At 46.7% G+C, this 19,844-nt stretch overlaps 1 protein-coding gene across 1 annotated transcript in view; it reads left to right on the top strand.

Annotated features, from left to right (window-relative positions):
• The window catches only part of URB1 (URB1 ribosome biogenesis homolog), a 65,605-nt gene that overhangs the window by 34,995 nt on the left and 10,766 nt on the right, over positions 1–19,844 (top strand). The window contains exons 22-30 of the mRNA XM_019730177.2: positions 823–1,678; positions 2,623–2,824; positions 3,475–3,655; positions 5,963–6,021; positions 7,651–7,844; positions 8,856–8,966; positions 9,272–9,335; positions 12,032–12,203; positions 12,590–12,692. Coding sequence (XP_019585736.2) covers positions 823–1,678; positions 2,623–2,824; positions 3,475–3,655; positions 5,963–6,021; positions 7,651–7,844; positions 8,856–8,966; positions 9,272–9,335; positions 12,032–12,203; positions 12,590–12,692 — 1,942 coding nt within the window. The remainder of the gene's footprint in view (positions 1–822; positions 1,679–2,622; positions 2,825–3,474; positions 3,656–5,962; positions 6,022–7,650; positions 7,845–8,855; positions 8,967–9,271; positions 9,336–12,031; positions 12,204–12,589; positions 12,693–19,844) is intronic.

The raw sequence follows: 19,844 nt of genomic DNA on the forward strand, positions 1-19,844 counted from the left end.
TTCAGAGTAAATGAGGAAGAAAATGTATTCCTGTCCCTGGGGACCGGTGTGACATCGTTGACTAGGGATCGTGTTTAGCAAGGCCGCTTAAAAAGACTTAATCAAATTATTCGCTAATCCAGCACAGAGCACTCAGCTGTTTTCTGCTCAGTGGTTTAAACTCAGTGGCAGGGTCAGAGATGGTTCCTTGGGGTCACGGGAGGCCCAGCTCCCTGCTGGAAGTGGAGACAGGATTGCCGTCACTTCTGGATTGTGGGCTTTCACGGCACTGTAATCCCGATGCACCTTCCCCGCACACGGCGTCTCAGCTGCGATCACTGTGTCAGTTGATATGCACGTCTCTCAGCCCTGTTGTCAGTTGATACGCACGTCTCTCAGCCGGATTCATGTAGAAAGGGAGGGCTGCTACGGAGAAGTCAGATGATGGGTCTTAGTCACATTTTGGCATTTCTGCGAGGCCCGTCCCCTGCACTGAGTGACTGTGGAGAGCAGTTTTCCTGTACAGTAAATTCATTCAGGGTGAATTCATCGGATGCCTGCTGGCCTGGGTGGGGCACTGACCAAGTCACAGTCCAGCCCTGCTGGTCTTACGGGGAGGAGATGCATTAGTGGGGTTACAGCTTTGACTGGGCTCGGGCTAGGGTGCTGTGGGCACCTCTCGGAGGGACATCGAAACTCAGGCGTGGGGATGGAAGGGCGCAGGAAGCCGCTTTCTGTTCTCTGTCCTGCTCACCACAGCGAAGACTCACCCACCACAGCGGCTGCCCCTTTCCTGCTGGCCCTGGGCCGCCGGTGAGGCTGTGCCTTGTCACTGTGTTTCAGACGCTGGAGGAGGTGCTCGTGGCCATCCTGAGACACCCCACGCTGGAGGGCTGGTACCTGGCCCTGGAGCAGCAGGCCCTTCCTCCACACGCCCTCAACCCCATCCTCGTGAAGCGGCTGGCGGCCCACCTGAGCGCAGGGGTCCTGCAGCTGCTGACCGTGAGCGCCCCGATGCTCCGCAGCATGGGTCAGCTGGGCCTCCTGGCCAAGTACTCGGAGGCCATCACCCAGAGCGTGTTGAAAGAGCTTCGAAACAGGAGGGCGGGCCCAGCCACGTCCCCACCAAAGACCCTCCCTCAGCTGGAGGCCCTGCAGGAGCTGCATGTGTACATGGAGGGCGCCCAGCTCCGAGAGATCACCCTGGCCCTGCTGAGCCTGCCTGAAGCCCACCTGGTGGCCCAGCGACCCATGAAATCCACCAGGAAAGAGAGACGCTTGAACGTCCTCGGCAAAACCCTGGTCCAGCTGTTGACCAGCAGCCCCCAGGAGCAGCTGCAGCAGGGGGAGCTCCTCTGGTCCGCTGAGTATGTGAAAGGCCTGGGCACTCTGCTCCCCACGCTGGCCGTGGACGAGCTGGATGCTGTGTTCCTCCAGTCTCTGCAGAGAGAGCCCGTGCTGGCCCCCGTGGTCGGGGCCCACCTGCTCGACTACTGCCTGGCCCGGCGGACGCAGGCTGCCCTCGGCATCGCTGCCCTGCTGCTGCAGCGGAGCTGTACCCCCCTGCTGCGCTTCGAGCTGTGGTGCGGGCAGGCCGGCACAGCGCGCTGCCTGCAGGAGCACCTGGACGACTTCCTCCCCCTCGTCCTCGCCTACCTGCAGTGCAGGACCCGGGGACACTTCACGCGCCCAGCAGGAGGTATGTGAAGGGTGGCTTTGGGCAGCTGGGAATTTTCAGTCGGACGGTTCAGTTTCCTTTCTCCAGCTTCTGACCCAGCTCTACAGATTGAGAAAGATGAGAAACTCTCACTCGACTTCCCTCCCCCCAGACTCCCCATCTGTGGCTTGAGGTGTTGCCCCTGTGCTCATATCAACTCCGAGTTACCACGTGGAGCTGGGCGAGAGGGTGGGCGATAGCTAGGGGCCTTTGGGCCCAGGAGGGGCAGCACTGGCGCTGAGTCCAGTTATGGTGAGAGACTCATTGGGGTAATTGTCCTTTGTCCTGTCCCACTTTCCCCACCGTCAGTAGTGTTGGTGAGTTGAGGCTGAGTTGAAGCAACTTGGGCCCAGCTGCTTTCTCCACCCCTCGGGTTTCAGGTCTGAGGCACTTTTGATCACCTCACATTTAACTTAATTCTTTGTCATTCTATGTATGGATGAGTTTGCACTCAGTGCTGTGCCTCTGTTTTGTTAACTGCATGTCAGTGATGATAGATGTTTTTACAGTGAGAGAGCCCTGCAGGAGGGGGCCTTCCACTCAGTGCTTGTCGATGCACCTGTCCCGTGTAGCTCTCCCGTTCCCCAGCCTTTGACGAGTGAATCCTGTCCAGGACTTTGGTGCTCACAGTCTTATGAGCTTCAGGCTGAGGGTTTCACCCAGGGCCCACGGGGCTGAACAATCCCTGTCAGAGGGTTGACCCTGTCAACAGTGACCATTGCTGTTCTGCTAAATGTTTAACATTGGCCCTTGGGGGGGACCGATGGGTAGCGTTTGTCAATTTCCGGGCCCAGTTTCAAGCTACCAGTGTGACATAGCCCAGTCACGAGATTCCTGAGATACAACCATCGGCTCTCGTGAGCTGCTCCGCCCTGGCTCCAGTACACACTTCGTGTGACTCCCTCTCCTTGTCGTCTCTGCCCCAGTGTCCTCTGCTGTCATTCCCGTCTTGAGGAAAGCCCTGTGGAGGCGGCTGCAGACCCGGCTTCTAAGTGCTGATGGGCCCCCCGAGTCGGGGCTGCATCAGGAGATCCTGGCCCTGCTAGTCCCATTTGCGAGAGCCAAGGACCTTGGTGTCCTCATGGACTGTTTGCCCAGCTTGCTTCAGGCTCCAAACAGTCACAGCAGGTACAAAGGCTTAGATTGTTTGATGACTGTTATCTCGGCTTCACTTCTCCCTGTAGTATTTACAAACCAGTGAAAAATTGCTGCATTGCTGTTGTGCCAATCCGTACAAAGGCAGTTTGTACAAGAAAGCTTACAGCCATCCTGGCTGGAGTGAGTACGTCTCCACAAGTGGATGGCTGGTTCTGATTACCTAAATGGTTCTCACCCCGCAGTGATTTTATACACTCGGGCATAGCTAGCAATGTCTGACATTTGTTATTAGAATATGGTTTGGGGGAAGGGGGTCGCTTCTGGCCTCTGACGTGTGGAAGACAGGTGCTGCTAAAGATGCATAGGACAGCTCATCCACACGACAAAAGACTTATTTGGTCCAAAATGTCAGTATAATTGAGGTTGAGATAGCCTGATTTAGACAAAGTCTGGACAACATGTCCTTTTCCTGGTGCGCTAATAGTGTTTTCCCTGGTCATAAACATTCTGGCGCATCTTTGACATTTGAGTAAGAGGGAGGGGAAGCACGTGATCCCTATGCTTGGCTAGCGTAGGGAGCGGGACTCGGCATATGGCCCCCTGTAACGTCGGCTTGCATTTAAAGCTAGAGGTGTTTAGGCCATCCCCTCCAACTCTTAGACTTTTGTGTTCTATTGCAGTTGGATGGTGGCCGACTCTGTCTCGGCCGTCCTGGAAGGGTCGGCAGAAGAGTTGCGTGCCTGGGAAAAGACTCTGCTAGAGTCGTGTGTAAAATGGCTGATCGGGTCCTTCGGTGGTAGTCAGCAAGACGGTTCCCAGGATCAAGAGAAGCAAATGCTGCTGAGACTAAATGAACTGTTGGTAGGTATCTTTTATTTTTTCTTTAGAGTCCTGGTTACATTTTTAAGGGAAAGAGAAAGATAGACAAACCAAGGTTTACAGATACATTCCAAGCCAGGTTGCATGAATGTGGACTGGTGGGAAATGAGAGAGGCCGGGTCTCGGACACAAAGAGTCAGGTGGGGCAACCCCTGAAATAAGGGGCCATCTTTCATCAGGAATGGGTATTGGATTTTGTCAAACACTTTGTTGCAACAGAGATGGTTACCGTATTTTGCCATGTGTGATGCGCACTTTTTTGCCCAAATGTGTGAGGGAAAAATAAGGGTGCGCATTATACATGGGTAGTGCGAATTCCCTTTCCCTGAAAGTTCGGACCAAAACGTGGGTGCGCATTACAGATGGGAGCGCAGTATACACGGCAAAGTATGGTACATGGTTTTGTCTTTTTGCTTCATCTGTTAATGAGGTGGATTATATTAATTGATCTTTCAATATTAAACCAACCTTGCATTCCTGGGATAAACCTACTTGATTGTGAATTATGATTGTTTTTAGATATTTTTAGATTTAGTGTACTAATATTTTATTAACAATTTTTGCTTCTGTGTGCATGAGGTATATGTATAATTTTATTTTCTTGCCATCTTTGTCTGGTTTTAGGATCAGGTAACACTGCCCTCAGAATGAGTTGGGAAGAGTTTCACTGAGTATAACATTTTAGGTTTTCTATTTTCTTTAAGCATTTCAAGTGTTGCTTTACTGTCTTCTGTTATGCCTTGTCTCCGATAAGAAATCTGTTATTCTTATCTTTGTTTCTTTGTGCGTTATGTCTTTTATCTCTGGCTTCTTTAGGATTTTTCTCTTTACATTGGGTAAAGCAATTTGATTATTATAATGTAGTTTTCTTCAAGTTTCTTGTGCTTAGGTTCAGTGAACTTGTTGACTGCGTTTAGAGTTTTCATAAAATTTGGAAATATGCAGGTATTTTTGGCCATTATTTCCTTCTATTGAAATGCCCTTTTTAAAAAAAATGGTATAATTTTGCACAGAAATAATTAACATTCTAAAAGCTGACATATGCGTTATTCCTCAGTTCACAGTGTAAAATTCCATTAGAAGTCATAGAATCTGACTTACATTTAAACTCTGAACCTAAGACTTAAAAAGTAATCCTCAGGGAAATAACCCTGGGGCGAAAGTTAACAAGTGTGTGAGAAATACATTCAGAGGTTGTAGATCAAACAGTGTGCCTCCACGTAGTTGTGTTAAAAGACTTTATAACCTGTGTTTTAGCCTTAGTTTTTTGTGTTACAGGTTTGTGAACGTAAGGCTCGTAGGCTCCCAAACGTGGCAGAACTAGGGAAGAGGAGGAATGTCCCCAAGTCTAGAGAGTGCTGAGCTGCAGCGGAGCCGTGCTGGGCCCACCTGCCCCTGTCACACGGAATGTCCCTGCCCGGCACCATTGTCAGCCCCCCAGCAAGCTGGTTTGATGACCAAGTGACAGGCTGTGCTCTGTTAGGAATTTATGTACTCAAGACATGGCTCCCTCCTTACCCCGCTTTTCTTTCTTTTTTTTCCCCCATTTTTAATCGACTTTTTTAAAGAGCAGTTTTAGGTCCACAGCAAAATAGAGCAAAAAGTACAGTATTCCTATACACCCTCAGCCCCCCACTACACACACAACCTCTCCCTCCATCAACATCCCACACCGCCCTTTTCTTTTAATTGAGGTGTATTTTCATATTGTGAAATATACACTCTTCAGTGCATAGTTTAATGATGACAAATATGTATGCCCTGGTGCCCACCTCCTACCCAAGGAGATTCTCATCCTCCTAGAAGGTTCCCTGTGTGTGGAAGGTTCTCCCAGTCAGTTCCCTTCCCTCTAGAGCAATGACTCTTGTGATTTAACGTAATATCATGGTTGGCGATTTTCTCCACATCAGTGACTGTGAGTGATGCAGTCGTCTTCCCCTGGGTAGATAGATGTACTGTCATGTATGCAAACTGTCATGTGTGGCCAGGCCCATGTATGTGGCACATCAGTTAGCGCTGTCTGAAGTGGTAGACAAAGGGAAAAGTAATTGGACTGCTAGGAAATTTCCTCTAGCTCGTTTGGTGATCATAGATATGCTCTTAACATATCAGAGCTACTAGTGGAAATAACAACAGTTTTTAAGATTCAAGTAAGAAACAGTTGCATGCTTTTGTGGATTATTTAGGTAACTATCTTCCACATTTACTGAGTGGCTCTAATTTTAATTCCACGTTCTGTATTCTAAATTGAGATGTCCTATGTATATTTCTCACTCATTTTATTCATAGAATTCAGTTAATGAAGTTGACCCTGGCGATTGGCAGAAATTTGTGAAGACGGGACTCAAGTAAGTTGATTTTATTTTCGCTATTCAGTAAGGGAGCAAATCTCATTGGTGACGCAGAGCGAGTTGTACGTGGTGGGGCAGGTGGTGTTTTGTTTTAGAAATACAAGATGTGTAATGGTAGGAGAGGTTAAATAATTTTCCCATTGACATGCAGTGTGTTTCTGGCAATGATGAGAAGCAGCCTTTAAAACGTGAAATATTTTTTAAAAACCAGAAATATGCAGAGACGAATACAGCAGCACTCAGATTTAGTAAATGCTGACAGTTTTCTATATTTGTCCTAAGTTATTATTTTCCCTTCCTTGGCCTGAAAGTGTCCTTCTTCTGAGGTTGAGCTTTGTCATGGCTGTGTATGCTTTGGTACTTTGGTTGTCTGTCTCTAAACAAAAATAACATTGTTTAGTGTGTTTACCATTTTATACAAATGTATCATCCTTTATGTGTCTCTCTTTTCCACACAAACTTGAATTACCCATGTGGACACATGTAGATCTAAGTCATCGTTTTCACTGCTGTGGGAAATTCTAGCTCACGACTGAACCGCTGTTAATGTGTTTAGCCAGCCCCTTACTGATAGACATCTCCCTTTCTTCTTTTCTTCCTACTCCCTCTCTTACTCCCTCATTCCTGCGGTGAATGTTACATGTCCCTTAAGTGCCCGTGGGCCAGATTTTCTCGGGGAGGGGGCACTCGCTGGCTCGTGGTGTGGGCATAGCTTCAGTTTACTACACCTTCAGTTTGCTTCCCAAGGTTTTTGAGCTAACCCAAAACAGTACGAAAGTTCATTTTTCCCTCATATCCTATATTCTAAATTGATATGGTCAGACTCTTGTTTTTGGCAGTCAAATAGTCATGAAATGATGTTTCATTGCACCTCTAATTTTCATTTTCCTGATTATCCTTCAACTTGAAACAGAAAAATGCTTTCTCCAAGAGGAGAGAAAGAAGTGAAAGTGGGTAACAGATTAATTATAACTGGATTACCATCATGAAATGGTGACATTCTTTCAGTCTTTGGTTAATTTGTATTTCTGGGATGCCCACAATATGCTAAGTGACTCTTAACATTATTCACATACGACTGAAAAAAATCCATTTTTCTAGAGTCTGATGCTTTCATTCCTTTAGTGAGTTCTGAAGGGATTTCAGACAGGGAAGTCTCCTGAACCATTTGATGGGAGTGTTGAGTAGCTGGACTTACGGAGGGAGGGAGGCTGACCTGGCAGGGTGGGCTGGGGGCACTGAGTGTCATGTCAGTTCAGGCTCAGCTGTTCTGCTGCCTCCTGGCATGTCAACCAAACAGGAAGTGTGTGTGCAGCGTTTACGCCGTCAAGAAAATAAATACGCTGCACTGCTCCCTTGTTTTCAGAAGCACTCCTTGTGCTGGGTAACAGCTAGGCATGTGGGAAAGCAAGGGTAACGCTATGGCAACAGTAGAACTGAGGTGGGTATACGGCCTAGCACTGTGAAATCCTCAGCTGGGTATAGGTATGTTGAAAGATTGTCTTAATAAAATGCCAAGAACACGTTTTTTGGGGTTTTTTTGTTTTTGTTTTTGCTTTTTATTGTTTCCTGTGAAATAAAATTCCGTTTTGTAAAGCCCTTTCCCCACTGATGTTTGCCTCTTAGATTCCGGTATCAGGACTCTGCGTTCCTAAATGCCCTCCGTGCAGCCCTGCAGCTCCTGTATCTTCCAGAAAGCTCCATGCGCACTAAGCTTGTCCCACTCCCGGTATTCCACATGATGCTCACCCAGCACTCTCTGTTTCTGCCAACTCTGCTCAAGTCTGAGGACGAGGAAAACCCAGACGGTCAAGTGAAAGGTGACCTGCACCCCACCCCCCATTTCAGACACAGATGTAATTACTTCTGATTTCCGCGAGCTCGCTGTGTGCTGAAGCTTCGCGCCCAGGAAGCATTACCAAACGGTATTAGAATGTTTTGTTTCTGTCACAGCCACGCTCCAGAAATGTTTCCTCGGACTTAGGGTCAAACAGCAAATGCAGACCCCTTTTCAAAGCCCGTTTTGGCTCACGGATGTTGTGTTTATGGTCTCATGGCCATGTCATGGGCAAGCGTTAAAATCTGAGAGTTAGCAGGAGTCAGGAGGGGTGTCTGACAGGAGAGAAATTGTTCAGTTGCGTGCAATGTCTTAATGGGAAGATTGAAACTTTTATCAAGGGCAGAGGGTTCAAACAGCCCTGTTGACAGTTCCCTGCCAGGGAATCTTGCAAGCCCAGGTTTTGGCACGATCCCTGGTTCATTAGGCATTTACTTGAGCACCTGTGATCCCAACTTTGGTGTAGGCTGTGGAGACATCGGAGGAGATGGTCTGTAAGGTCCTGCCCTCTTGAAGCCACACTCTGTCTAGAGACAAAATTAACATCCCCAGCCCGTTAGAAATCACCACAAGGTCGGTCCGTAATAAAGTGCGAAATTGAAGAGAACCATTACCCGTTACAGGTATGGACAGTAGGAAAAGTAAAAGGCTCCAGCCTTCTATTTAAGCGGGAATAGAAATATTAGAGATTTTGATAATATAGGCATAGGAAATGATTAGGCTTTAATATCTTTGGTGACTTAAAATTTGCAAGGGGGAGTGGGAAGATAGTGCTTTGTGTACGACCTAGGAAGAGAGACGACTATGAAGACATGTTTATTTAAAAATAGGAAAAAGTGGTGAAGAGACTTGGTGCAGTCCCTGAGGCCAGTATTGCTCAGAGAAGGCAATTTCAAGCATTGCAATGTCCCTGACATGCTTCCTCCTCTGCTGCGATCCAAAATGTGCGCATTCCCCCCGCAGTGCCGTGCATTTCATTGTTGTTTTCTTCCAGAGGCGCTGGTGGACCTGATGGCAGCGGTGGTGAGACTGTGCCCCTCTGTCTGTGAGAGCAGCCACTTAGCAGTGCTTCTTGGGGCCTATGGTGCCACTCTCAGCGTCCTGGGTGAGGAAGTGTGTGGGGACCAATTGGTGTGACCAGGAAGTGTGTGGGGACCGAGTGGTGTGACCAGGAAGTGTGTGGGGACCGAGTGGTGTGACCAGGAAGTGTGTGGGGACCGAGTGGTGTGACCAGGAAGTGTGTGGGGACCGAGTGGTGGGACCAGGGAGTATGTGGGGACGGGGTGATGTGACCCAGAAGTGTGTGGGGACTGAGCAGTGTGACCCAGGAATGTATGAGGGCTGGATAGTGTGATGAGATGGGAGGAATGCATAGCCAGCTTTCTAAATTGACCTTCAACTGACCTCTAGACCAGAAGATTTTACTCCTCCTCCGGGCATATGAGCAGAACAGCCTAAGCCTCATCGACTTCAGGTGAGTGTTGGGCCTAGAGGTATGAGCTGCAGGAGGCTTTGAAGGCGCCAGCCCTGAGACGGGCTCGCGTCACACAGCAAGCTCCAAGATGTTCTCTCGTTCCTTTTGGTTCTCAGGAAAGGGGAGGGATGGGTGGGGCTCCCTTAGCTCACACACGGCTCCAGTGTAAGCAGCTGGCCTCCCCATGAGGTTGTCCGGGCAGGGGCTGCCTCGGCCGGGCCACCCTCCTGGTTGGTGCATGCGTGTCTGTCGTGGGCCTGCCCCTGTACTCACTCCTGCGTGGAGTGTCTAGTTTAGTTGATTTTTCTGAAACCTTTTTACTTTAGACGGGAATGACTTGTGATGTGGGGGTTTGGGGGCAGGGGAGAGTGAGGAGTGCCGACTAGATATTAATTCTACTCTCCCCTTATATGTGCGTGCTCTGTGTGTGTGTGTGTGTGTGTGTGTGTGTGTGTGTGTATGTGTCTGTATTTGTCTCTTTCCTTTCTGTCTGTCTCTCTCTGTGTCTCTCTTGTCTGCCCCTCTTTTTCTGACTGTCTCTCCTGGTTCCCAGGGGCTGCCTGCCCCCGTCCTTGGCACCACAGCTTTGGGCCCTGAGGGCCTGAGATGGGCACTTCCCATGGGCCCTGCCCCAATTCTGAGGGCCAGGCTAAGAGGGGACTTGACCAAATGTGCTGTTCATGGAAAGCGTCTTAGATTCCCTCTGCTGCCCTAGTTTCCTTTTTTCTCCTTATCATTTGGGGCAAGCACCCTAACATCTGTCCAATGCATACATGCAGAAGAATTTCATTATTAAGGCAGGAAGTGAGCTAACTGGGCCAAGAAAAATAGTTCAGCAGAATTCTGCAGGGAAGTGAAAAAAATATTAACATTGTAGAATACTTTTTTTTTTTTTAAAGATAAAAGCTGTATTAGCCTAGGAGCCACCCTCTTCCCCTCAAAAAAAGAAAAACAAGCGAAAACATTTTCTCTCTCTTGAGGGTGCCCGGGTCATGAATAAACATTCTCCATCGTTTCCCTCAGGGCCTCACCCTCTTACTGCTTTGGAGGTGGTGCTACACCAGTTGTACCCTTTCTGGAACAGCAGAGTCCCCGTGTGCATAAGGGAGAGAGGAGAGCGAATGGGGAAGCATTTCCTCAGACTCAGAATATATGTCATGTCCACATCCTTACGTGAAGGAGCAGGTCTGAGTTAGGGGAGCCACACGGGGAGCTCTGGACGTTCAGGGGATGAGTCTCAGACTAGTGGGTGGTGCCAATCCGAGGGGTGTGACCAGTGCATCAGCTGCCTGGCTGTTAGAGCCCGAGGGCAATAGGCATCACTCTCCTAAGGAAGATGCTTTGTAACTTAGAGTGACTATTGTTGACTTGCATAGAATCTATCTGTATCTACGGAGAGGCATTCCATTTAGAAGTATTTTATCCAATAGATGTTTGTTGAGCCCCTGCTGTTTACAAAGCACCGGGCCCAGCACTGTCGGAAAGGGACACAGCCTCCCGGTCTGTTGAGGGGATCAGACTGTCATGAATGCAACTCCTCTTAAATTGGCTTCTGATTCATGCCATGCGGTGTAAGCAGCAGTTAGGGCCTCACGTGACAGTATGCTCTCCCTTGGGGAGTCACGGAATGCTTTGGGACGGTGGGGAGGCATTTGATGGAGGTGAGGTTAGCAGAGGAGGAGGAGCCGGGGGGCACCAGGTGGAGGGGACCATGTGGTGACAGCTGGGAGGTGGGAACATCGGGACGTTTCCGGGAATAGTGAGTAGGTTGGTTTATCTGCATCACAAGATACGTGTAGGGAAGAGGTGTGGGAGGGTCAGACAGCTTGGTTGGTAAGGACTTTCAGTACCAGACAGAAGTATTTCCGTTTCGATCCAGGAGACAGCAGAGAGCTGACAGGCATCTTGGGGCAGAAAAGCGGCCCTCATGACGGCTGGGCTTTCAGGAAGCATCTTCCAGCAATGGGGAGGTGGATAGCGGGTATCTGGGCTAGGGGTGGGAGGAAGAGGGAGGCCTGTGTCATTTTCTAGGAGGAAGGTGAGGTGACCTCTGCGAAGCTCCAGTGAGGTTGGTGGCATGAAAGGTGGAGGTGTGTACATGGTGGGCTCTCGAGGTGGAGACAGCTGAAAGGCTGCGGGCAGAGCTGGTCTGGGAAGGAAAGGTTTATATCAGTAAAGCATCACCACGCAGCCAGGTATCTGTCGCTGTGGTCTGGCATGGGCTATGGAGCCAGACTCCCCGAGAGGGAATTCCAGCTCTGCCACGGAGAGGCTGGACGAGTGACCAGCTGAGCAACTTCCTTAATCCTTTCTGTGCCTCTTTTCCCCCATTTGCAAAATGGGAGCAATAATAATAATATCTACCTTAATGTTATGCAGATTAAATGAATTAATATTTGTAAAAGGCTTAGAACAGTGTCTGGCACATCACAAGCTCCATACAGGTGTCGGCCTCTGTCATCATGCCTCACACGGTCCCCACCCTCCTCATTGTCAGCATCACCGTCACCCCCACCTCCTTCCTAAGTTATGATAGGGATTGAATGATAGGCCTCTGTAACACGCCCAGAACCGTACCTGGCATGTGCCAGCTGCTCGACAAAGCGATGTCGTTATTGTCATTATCGTCACCAGCTCTGTCCCTGGGTGGGGGGGGGAGGCCCTGTAACAGTCTGCTCTGTCCTCTGCGGCTCTAGGGTGCTGCTGTGGGGCCCCGCGGCCGTGGAGCATCACAAGACGTGCAGGAGCCTGGGCAAGTCTCTGTGGCAGCAGCCGAGTGTCGGGGACATCCTCCGCCTGCTGGATCGGGACCGGATGATGAAGACCATCCTCCACTTCCCCCAGAGCCGAAGGCTGCTGCCCCCCGAGGTACGGGAGGCCCAGAGCAGAGCCCTCCCTGCGAGGGCTCCGTTTGCACCCTCAGCTTTAGCGGACTGTAAAATACAAGCGTGCTTCTTCATGTGGTTTGGTAACTTCTTATTAAGTAAGCTTCCAGCCACGTGCAAAGGTGCAGAGACTGGACCCCGTGGACCCACCACCCAGCTTCAGTTATCATCACTTGTTTCATTTATAACTTGTTCCCCAACGATTATATCCTTTCATATACAAGGACTGTTTTTCACAGCACCATTTTCTTATGCTCTTGCATATTCAAAATGGTTTGAACTGTAGATACAGTGGGTGAACATTTACGTGGTGTTACATTTGGGAGCTTGACCTGCACCCACACGTCTGTCTGTTTCGGGCTGTTTCAGGATTCAGAGGAACCAATATTTAAAGACAGGAGCATAGCGGATCTGGATGGCCTTTATGACCCCTGCTTTCTCCTTCATCTCTTCAGTGAACTGACCAGGCCAGGTAATGGCAGCGGTGGGGTGGGGGGCGGGGCCGCTCCTGCCGTGCGTGGCCGGGCAGCCACAGGCCCTTGCAGTCAGGTTTCTCACAGAGATTGCACCTCCTGAAGGGTTACTGTCACTCCTTCTTGAGTGATCTGCAGCTGCCTTGTCACCTTTTTATTCCAGTGATTGTCAGCAAAGTAGCAATTCATATTTTGAATATACAGTGATTTTTTTAAATTATAATTTTAAAATCCGTCAGTGTCCCTTTGTCCTTGATGTTTTCCTAGTTCTTAATGACGAGAGCCTTTTCTGAATTTTCTCTAGACAGTGGTCAAATACCAACAGATTTTTATCCTTAAGCATGAGTGAAAGCCTACTGAGGTTGGCTTTTTCCTGGTTTAAGCAAAAACGGATTTTGTATCCAGTAGCCTGAAGGTGGGAGTTTATGGGTGAATGGGTGGGGGAGAGACAGAAGGAAGTGAAGCGGGTACGCATGCCTGTTGGGGAAGACCGAGCTCTAGTTCCTGGTGGGTCTGGTCTGTTGGTTTGGGCACTTTGTTGGTGATGTGTCACGTGTGTGGTGTTATCTCACTGTGGTTTTAATTTGCGTTTCCTAATGGCTAATGATGTTGAGCATCTTGTGGCTTATTTGCCATCTGATGTCCCCCTAGCATGAAATGTCATTTCATGCTTTTGCCCATTTTCTAATGGGACTTTTTTTTTTAGCGTTGAGTTTTGAGGGTTCTTTCTGTATTCTAGATATCAGACTTCTGTTGCATATGCGATTTGGAAATATTTTCTCCCAATCTGCAGTTTATCTTTCTATCCTCTTAACAGGGTCTTTTGCAGAACAAAAGCTTTTAATTTTGATGAAGTCCGGTTTAGTGATTTTCCCTTTTATGGGTCATGCCTGCACTGCTATTCCTGGCTGGGAGAGGTGGGAGCGCCCAGTGCCACGTCTCAGGAGACCACTGCCTCCTGCTCCCTCTCTGCCGGGCCTCCTCTGATACACAGTGGGGAGGGTGGTGATGGGGGTCACCCTAATTCCCAGTGGGGACAAAAGCCCCACCTCTCTGGCCTTCTCTGAAGCCACTCCAGCAGGGGATTTGGGGCTAAATTGCAAATGTCACAGGCATGGAAGTCTAGGCTCCCCCTTTGCTGGCCTTAGCTGGGGCAGGGCCACAGGTTTTCTGGGGTGCTTGGCTGGAGTAGAGCAGTTATCACCTAAGAGTTTTCTGTCTTGCTGGGCTGCCCTCTGCTAGTCCTTTGTCTTGAGACTGGAGAGCGGGCTTTTGTTCTGGCTTTGTCTGTGCCTGTTGGTGTTTTGGGCCTGCTGGTTTCCTCAGCTGTAACTGTAGGCCCCCGGAAGCAGAAAGCAAAGGCAGGATTTCACCTGAGGTCCCTGTCTGGTCTGCTTTCTTTCCATCTTTTAGAATCGTGTCCTGGTTGTCCAGGATTTTCAGTTGTACGTGATCATAAAAATATGTCTACACCGTCTTCCCAGAATTAGAAATCTAACTTAATTCATTTTTAACATTAGGTAATATACTCACAGTTCAGAAACCAGATACGATCAGGGCCTGTGCAGTGAAAATCTTCTCATCTGTTTTTATGGGCCGGTGATGACTCCAGTGGGGCCCGCAAGGAAGGGCTCCTGGGTCTGGGTGTGAAGGGGTGGGTGGAGGCGTGTGCTCTGTGTCTGCTCATCCGCTCGGCCGGCCTGATGTCTGGATTACTGGATGAAAGGCCGCGGAGATTTAGGTGCATTGAGAGACCATGACTCACTATTTGTCCTGTCCTCTCCCTTTTTCAACTTGAAATAGCCTTTGTATGCTCAGATACTCCCCCTTAGGAACATATTTGCTGAGCGGCCACCACTGCCGGTAGTAGTGCCAACCAAGAAATGAGAGGGTTGGGTTTTCAGAGAGCTCGCCCATCCATAGCCCCTGTGCGCCTCCAGCTGCCCCCTCCGTGAACACGGACTGTTTTGTGGCTGAGCTAGGTTTTATTTGCAAGGGAGCTGGGGCATTTCATGCAAATGTCAGATTATGATAATGGCAAGCAGATATCTTAATTGCCCTGGTGCTATTAGCAGCAGACTAACAGGCACGTCTGGTGTGTGGCCAGGAAGCTCGCTGATTCCCCTATGCCTTGGCCCTGCCTCTAAGCCTGTTTCTCATCAAACATGAAAATAGATTTTCCACAGTCTAAAAATATGAGGTGACTTCAGTGAATTATAACAAATCATTTCATCTGTTGCTCTGTCTCTCAATAGAGCTTTTAGGAAACAGAAGGCAAAAGCTTGGGAAACACTTAATAGAAAAATAGTAAAATCAGGACACAATGTTTTTCTCAAAATCTTGAATATTGTCTTTTTTGGGCAGGGGAGACAGGGCCTGGGAGGCCTTTTGTGAAGAGAGGTGACTTGTAAATGGTCTTTTAAGGTTGGAAAATCTCCAAATACAGCCTACTTTAAGTATTATTGGTCGAATACAGGTAGAAAAAATTCGCAGAGCATGTCTACTCGAAAAAGGATTTGCAGTAGCATAAAATACCAGTTACACTAAAATCATTCACATTGAAGTAGAAAATTTTAAAAAGCAAGAGGTGGATAGGGAGAAATAGAAATATAAAAAATTTCTAAAAACAAAGCAAAACAAGAAAATTAGGTTCATTAAATTTTGCTCTGGGCTACTTGTCATCTAGAACTAAAAATGGAAGCGTAATGTTTTAAACAAATTTTGTTGTCTGATAAAAGGAAGCATACCAGTTTGTCGAGAGGAAAATACCTAGCAGTAAAATAGTTAAGTTGAACAGAACATAAATCTGTGAACGGCATAAAGGCCAGTGTAGGCCAGGTTTATATGGTTGGATTAAGTCATGAATCTTTTTTTCATATTATTTTAAAAATTACTGTTTCTTTTGCTTTTGCCCTGGTGAGGAAGTCTGAACACTGTATTAAATAAATTTTTATTGAAGTGGGACATATAGAAGCCTACACAAATCATGTATGTGTGGCTTGAGTTTTGGTGAAACCACCAGCCGGATCAAGGAACAGAACATAGTCTGTAGCTCCTCAGGGCTCATCCTCCCCAGTACAAACCAGTGTCCAGTAGTTGAACTTGATGTAAACGGCATCACACACTGTATATTCTTTGGTTTCGGCGCCATTTATCCCCCCTGGTATTTGTGAGATTCATCCATGCTGTGTGTGACAAGTTTTCAACCGTATGTTTTCACTTCCTGCAGTGGCACCTGGGTCCAAGTTGCTAAACGTCTTATAATCCTAAATTGGGCGTCTGATTCGTTTTTATGTGTGGCTGCCAGTCTTTGGAGAAACTGCTATCTCACAGCTCCATTCCAACTCTTTGCTGAAAATGGGAACCTGTTTTCTTAACCTCACTGCTTTCCTTCTTTGAGTCCTTGGCTGAGAAAAAGGACCAGCCAAGGCTATTAGCAACGGCAGTGACAGATGCTTTTTCCACAGCAAATTCTTGTCCTCAGCAGACCTGGGCTGAAATCTTTAGCTCATAATTCACATGGAACCCAGAACAGAGAGGCCAGTGTACAGTGCGCTGAGCCTTGTCACCAGACCACAGGCTCCACAGGGTGATGAGCCTTACCCACGGCCGCCTCTGAGGAAACTGTCAGAGGCATGAGGAGTCCTTGATGCTCCAGCAACACAGTTGCACTGCCACAAAAGCCCATAAGGTGTGGGGTGCTTTTCATTTTAACCCTGGATAATTGTCCTGGTTAAGCCATTTTGACCTGAAGATCTGTTATCAGAAGGCCAAATTGCTGTTTATGAGGTCCCAGAAACAAAGAGAATGGCATTTATAACTGTTTTTTAACAGCTTATGTTCAACACCCAAGGGCAGCTCTTAAGTGTTACAAAGCCAAGACTTCATAGAATAACAGGCATGACCACAAAACATGTAATTGACTTTTCCTCATGGACACATGGAAAATCCATTTGTCTTAGAGAATGTCAGTGATTACTAAAAATGTCCCAGCCAGCTGAATACTAACTATTTTTAGTGGGTGCAATATTAAATGTTTGCACTGTTCTTTCTTCCAAATGTATTCCTTTATGTGTATTATGTTATGTAGGCATATAGGTGTATCTTAGACACACCTCATCTTTTCCTAAACAATATAATTTTATCCCCCAGTTTGATGCATTTTAAAGCTTTTGGATTTTTTTTCCCTTCCCATCAAAAATAGTCACTTGTTAGAAATGAGAAAATTTAGTTTATAAGCTATTGGAGCCCAAGAGTCTTCTGATTATTCTTTTTTTCATCCTTTACTTTTAATCTGCATCTTGATATTAAAAGTGGTTTCCCGTAGACAGATACACTTGGGTTTTCTTTTTTAAATCTAATTTAACCATCTCTGCCTATTTTAATTGGAATGTTTACGCCGTTTACATTTAATATGATTATTGATCCAATTCTCTTTTATTTGTTTCTAGCTACCACACAAGTGTGCGTGAATGTCTGTGTGTGTGTGTGTGTGTGTGTGTGTGTGTGTGTGTGTGTGTTGCTTTAGGGTTTATGCCTTAAACCCTTCATCTTCAAGTGAAATTATGCCACTTCATGGATAGATGCACCTTACAACAGTATCGATCCATTTTTCCTCTCCTGGCTCTCATGCTATTTTTATCATGTACTTTACTTCTATGTGCTGTAAAGCCCACCATGTGTTGTTGTTTTTGGTTTAAATTGTCAATTACCTTTTAAAGAGATTTAAATATTTTATCTTTATCATCTAGATACCATTTTTGGTTCTCTTCATTCCTTTGTGTAGATCCAGATTTCTATTTTCTATCATTTTCCTTCTGCCTAAAATACTTCCTTTAAAAATTATTGTAATTCAAGTCTGCTGGTAATCAATTCTTTTAGCTTTTTTATGGAAAAAAGTGTTAACTTTTGAAAGATTTTCATGGAGTATAAAATTCTAGGTTGGCAGTTTATTTTTTCTTACTGTACTTTAAAGATGTTGCTGCCCTGATTCTAGATTGCGTTATTTCTAACAAGAAATCTACCATCATTCTTATCTTTGTTTCTTTGTACATTATGTGGCTGCTTTTAACATGTTTTTTTTATTACTGGCTTCAAGACATTTGATTATGATATACGTTGGTGTAATTTTCTTTATATTCCTTTGTGCTTGGGTGCTCATTGAGCTTCTTGGCTCTGTAGGTTTATAAGTTTTGTCAACTTTACAAAAGTTTTGGCCATATTTCTTCAAACATTTTCAGGAACTCCAATTACACATATGTTAGCCTACTTGAAATTGTACAACAACTCACTATGCTCTCTTCATATTTTTAAATTCTTTTTTATTACTGTGTTTCCATTTGGGTAGTTTTTGTTGCTGTCTCCAAGTTCACTGGTTCTTTTTTTTTTTCTTCTGTAGTGTGTAATCTGCTGATAATCCCATCCAGTGCATTTTTCATCTCCAACATTTTAAGTTTTATCTGTAGAGGGTCAGTTTGGGTGTTTATATCTCCCATATCTCTACTTAACATGCTCAGTCTTTCTGGTAGCTTCTTGAACATGTAGAATACAGTTATATTAACTGTTTTAATGTCTTTGTCTACTCTTTCTGTTACCTGTGTCATACCTGGGTCATTTTTGAATGGTGGAGGTTTTTTCTTCAGAATGGGTTATAGTCTTGCTTGTTGAATGTTTTCTAACTTTTTATTGGAAGCCAGGCATTGTGATATTTGCCTTGTTTGGTGCTGGGTAGCTTTGTATTCCTGTGAATGTTCTTGAGCTTTGTTCTAGGACACATTCGAATTACTTGGAAATGGTTTGATCCTTCCAGTTTTGCTTTTAGTCTCTGTCAGGGATGAACTTTGCTGTACAACTGAGGTAAAATCTTCCTGAGAAACCTACCCTATCACAGTGAACTGTGAGGATTTCACCCTGGCTGGTGGGTACGGGAACTATTTCCAGGCAGGCGTGTGCCTGGGTTTGTCTTCTCCAGTTCTTTCAGGTGGTTGTTTCCCAGCCGCAGGTAGCTTCCTCTCACACACTGCCCACCGACACTCAGCTGAGAACTCTGGCACTTTCTTCTCTAGGATTCTGCCTTGTGAACTCCGGCCGTCTTGGCCTGGTAGGCCTCCCACTCTGTCTCCTCAGCTCAGAGATCTTCAGTCTCCACATCGGTTTGCCCTTTTTGTGCCATGGCCTGGAAACTCTCTAGGTTGCAAGCTGAGACAGAAGCTTCACCTTGTTTCCCATCTCTCAGGGCTGACTGTCCCTTGCTGTCTTATGTCCAATGTACTGAAAGTCCTTGTTTTATTTCTCCAGTCTGCTTTTCTGGTTGCTTCAGGTGGACGGGTACATCTGGTTCCTGTCACTCTCTCTTGAGTGGAAGTGGAAATCCTGGTTATTCTTTGATAGGGTTTAAAAGTTGAGAAACACAGAATAAGGGAACTGTATATAATCAGTGCCCCCTCCATCGGTCTGCCCTTGGGGGGATGCTGGTGGAAGCTCCAGTGAGCTCTGCTCCTTCTGAGAGAGAAGGAAACTTGATGGTTTAATCAATGGCATATCACTTCATGGCAGCATATTCCAAGATGACCCGTTTGGGGTAGTCATTTCAGTGAGTTTGTGTTTGCTCCCTAATTTACCTAGGTCACCAGTCCCTCAATCTAAAGAACATCTTCAGTGTGATTATCATGACCAAACCCTGCTTAGTCATTTTTAAACACGGTGACCTATCTCTATTCTGAGGCTTTTCTTGACAGTATTTATCTTGTAAAAAGGCCTGGGTTCTTATTAAAGAGGATTTGAAGTGTCCTGAGTTTTACTAGTGATTATTAGTGATAATCAAACCCTTTACGATGTGGTCGGGTGGGTCCCCTCAAATAGCTGACCTTCTCTCTCGCTTGCATCCTCTCTGGAGTGATTGTGAGTTTCTCCCAGGTAACAAAGGCAGACTCTTTGGGCTGTAGTTCTGCTCAAGCTTCGTGGCCTGCCTTTTGGGAGATTTTTGTCGTAATTTTGAAGAAAGCACTAGGGTTGCACAGTGGGTGTAAGTTAATCCTTTGTAAAATTGATGGGCTGGGTCAAACTGGTTTGCACCAGCTAATTTCCAGCGTTGCCACCTTACGGGATTTTCCTTAGCGGTGCTCGTGGTAGGAACTCAGAGGCAGTGGGCT

The sequence above is a fragment of the Rhinolophus sinicus genome, linkage group LG01 (assembly GCF_036562045.2).
Source record: "Rhinolophus sinicus isolate RSC01 linkage group LG01, ASM3656204v1, whole genome shotgun sequence".
Taxonomy (NCBI): Eukaryota; Metazoa; Chordata; class Mammalia; order Chiroptera; family Rhinolophidae; genus Rhinolophus; species Rhinolophus sinicus.